Here is a 1,409-nt window from a genome sequence, read left to right on the forward strand (position 1 = left end):
AAACACTAGTCAGTTACTTTGTTAGACTGTTCTTCAATTTGGATATGTCTGATGCCTTCTCATGATTAGATTAAGGTGATGCATTTCTGATAGAGATTCCATGGAATAATAATTTTTACTGTATCACATCAGAAAGAGCACCATACCAATATGTTTGATTAATGGTGATATTATTAGCTCTGATCACATGGTTAGGTGGTGTTTGCCAGATTTCTCCACTGGAAAGTTATTACTGTTGTCAGAGTTAATAAATATCTTGTAGGGGGGTTATTTTGAGGCTACGCAAACATCTTTTGTCTCATCACACTAATTTTAACTACTAATTTTAACATCCACTGAAGCTTCTTGTCAGCATTCATTATTACTTTGTTGCATTTCTTCTATATTTATTAATTGTATTTTTACCAACAATACGTTTAGCTGATCTTTTTTCATCACACACTTTGTTATCTTCAGTGTAAAAATGATCAGTTTTATTGGCCAGAAAAACTGGTTTTCTACTGTTGCTTTCTATCTGGTTTTTTTAAAATAATAAAAGACACAATCCAGCAGTTCATAAGTATCTTTATTTAATAGTTTTGCTGGACTTAACAAAACTTCTTAAAGATAAAGTCGCCTTTAAATGGATGACAGATTTTAAGGATACTAAACTGTTCACACTGCTGACTTTGTATATTCAAAGTTTCCATCTTATCCCAGCCATGATATTTTTAAGCTGCAGAATACAAAGAAATTTAGCTCACCAAATACTTGCACTGGCTTTCAAAATGTTTATGGCGGCCTCTGCAGCTCTATGTTTCGCCAGCTTCTTACTTGTACCTTCACCTGAAATTGAGGTTAAAAAAATTATCTTTATAAAAAATCTTTATGTCCATAGGTATTTTATTAATACAAAACAAAGTCACACAACAACAACAAAGTCACTACAGATTTTATGTACAGGCAGTCTGTGGGTTCCATACTAGATCCCAATGTACAGACCCACTGGAAGTGTATGTAGGGTGTGGCAGGTAGGGAATTTTGCCTTGGGCACAGCTTGAATTCCCACATACCACCACTCTCCCCAGCTCAACAGTTTCTGTTGAGTCAGTATGGCCCAATGTCCTCCTCCCTCAAGCATTGTTGTTGCTGTTGTTGTTGTTGTTGTTGTTAGGTGTCATCAAGTCTGTACTGACTCATAGTGACCTTATGCACAGCAGAACGAAGCACTGCCTGATCCTGGGCCCTCAAGCATAGTAGACATCAATGAATATAAAAGTCAAAACAGCAGTGTGACACAACTGAATGTGGAACCTAAGTTTTTGGAAGAATGTTTGGACAGGCTACCATTTCACTGCTTGCCATGGGTGCTAGATAGGCCACTGAGGTCAGCACAGGTGCATATGGTTACTATTTGGTTGGCCCAGGAC

At 37.1% G+C, this 1,409-nt stretch overlaps 1 protein-coding gene across 1 annotated transcript in view; it reads right to left on the reverse strand.

Annotated features, from left to right (window-relative positions):
• Window positions 1–1,409, reverse strand: part of PRKRA (protein kinase, interferon-inducible double stranded RNA dependent activator) — a 32,109-nt gene that overhangs the window by 20,167 nt on the left and 10,533 nt on the right. Inside the window, exon 3 of the mRNA XM_006866687.1 lies at window positions 744–825. Coding sequence (XP_006866749.1) covers window positions 744–825 — 82 coding nt within the window. The remainder of the gene's footprint in view (window positions 1–743; window positions 826–1,409) is intronic.

The sequence above is a fragment of the Chrysochloris asiatica genome, unplaced genomic scaffold (assembly GCF_000296735.1).
Source record: "Chrysochloris asiatica unplaced genomic scaffold, ChrAsi1.0 scaffold00094, whole genome shotgun sequence".
Taxonomy (NCBI): domain Eukaryota; kingdom Metazoa; phylum Chordata; class Mammalia; order Afrosoricida; family Chrysochloridae; genus Chrysochloris; species Chrysochloris asiatica.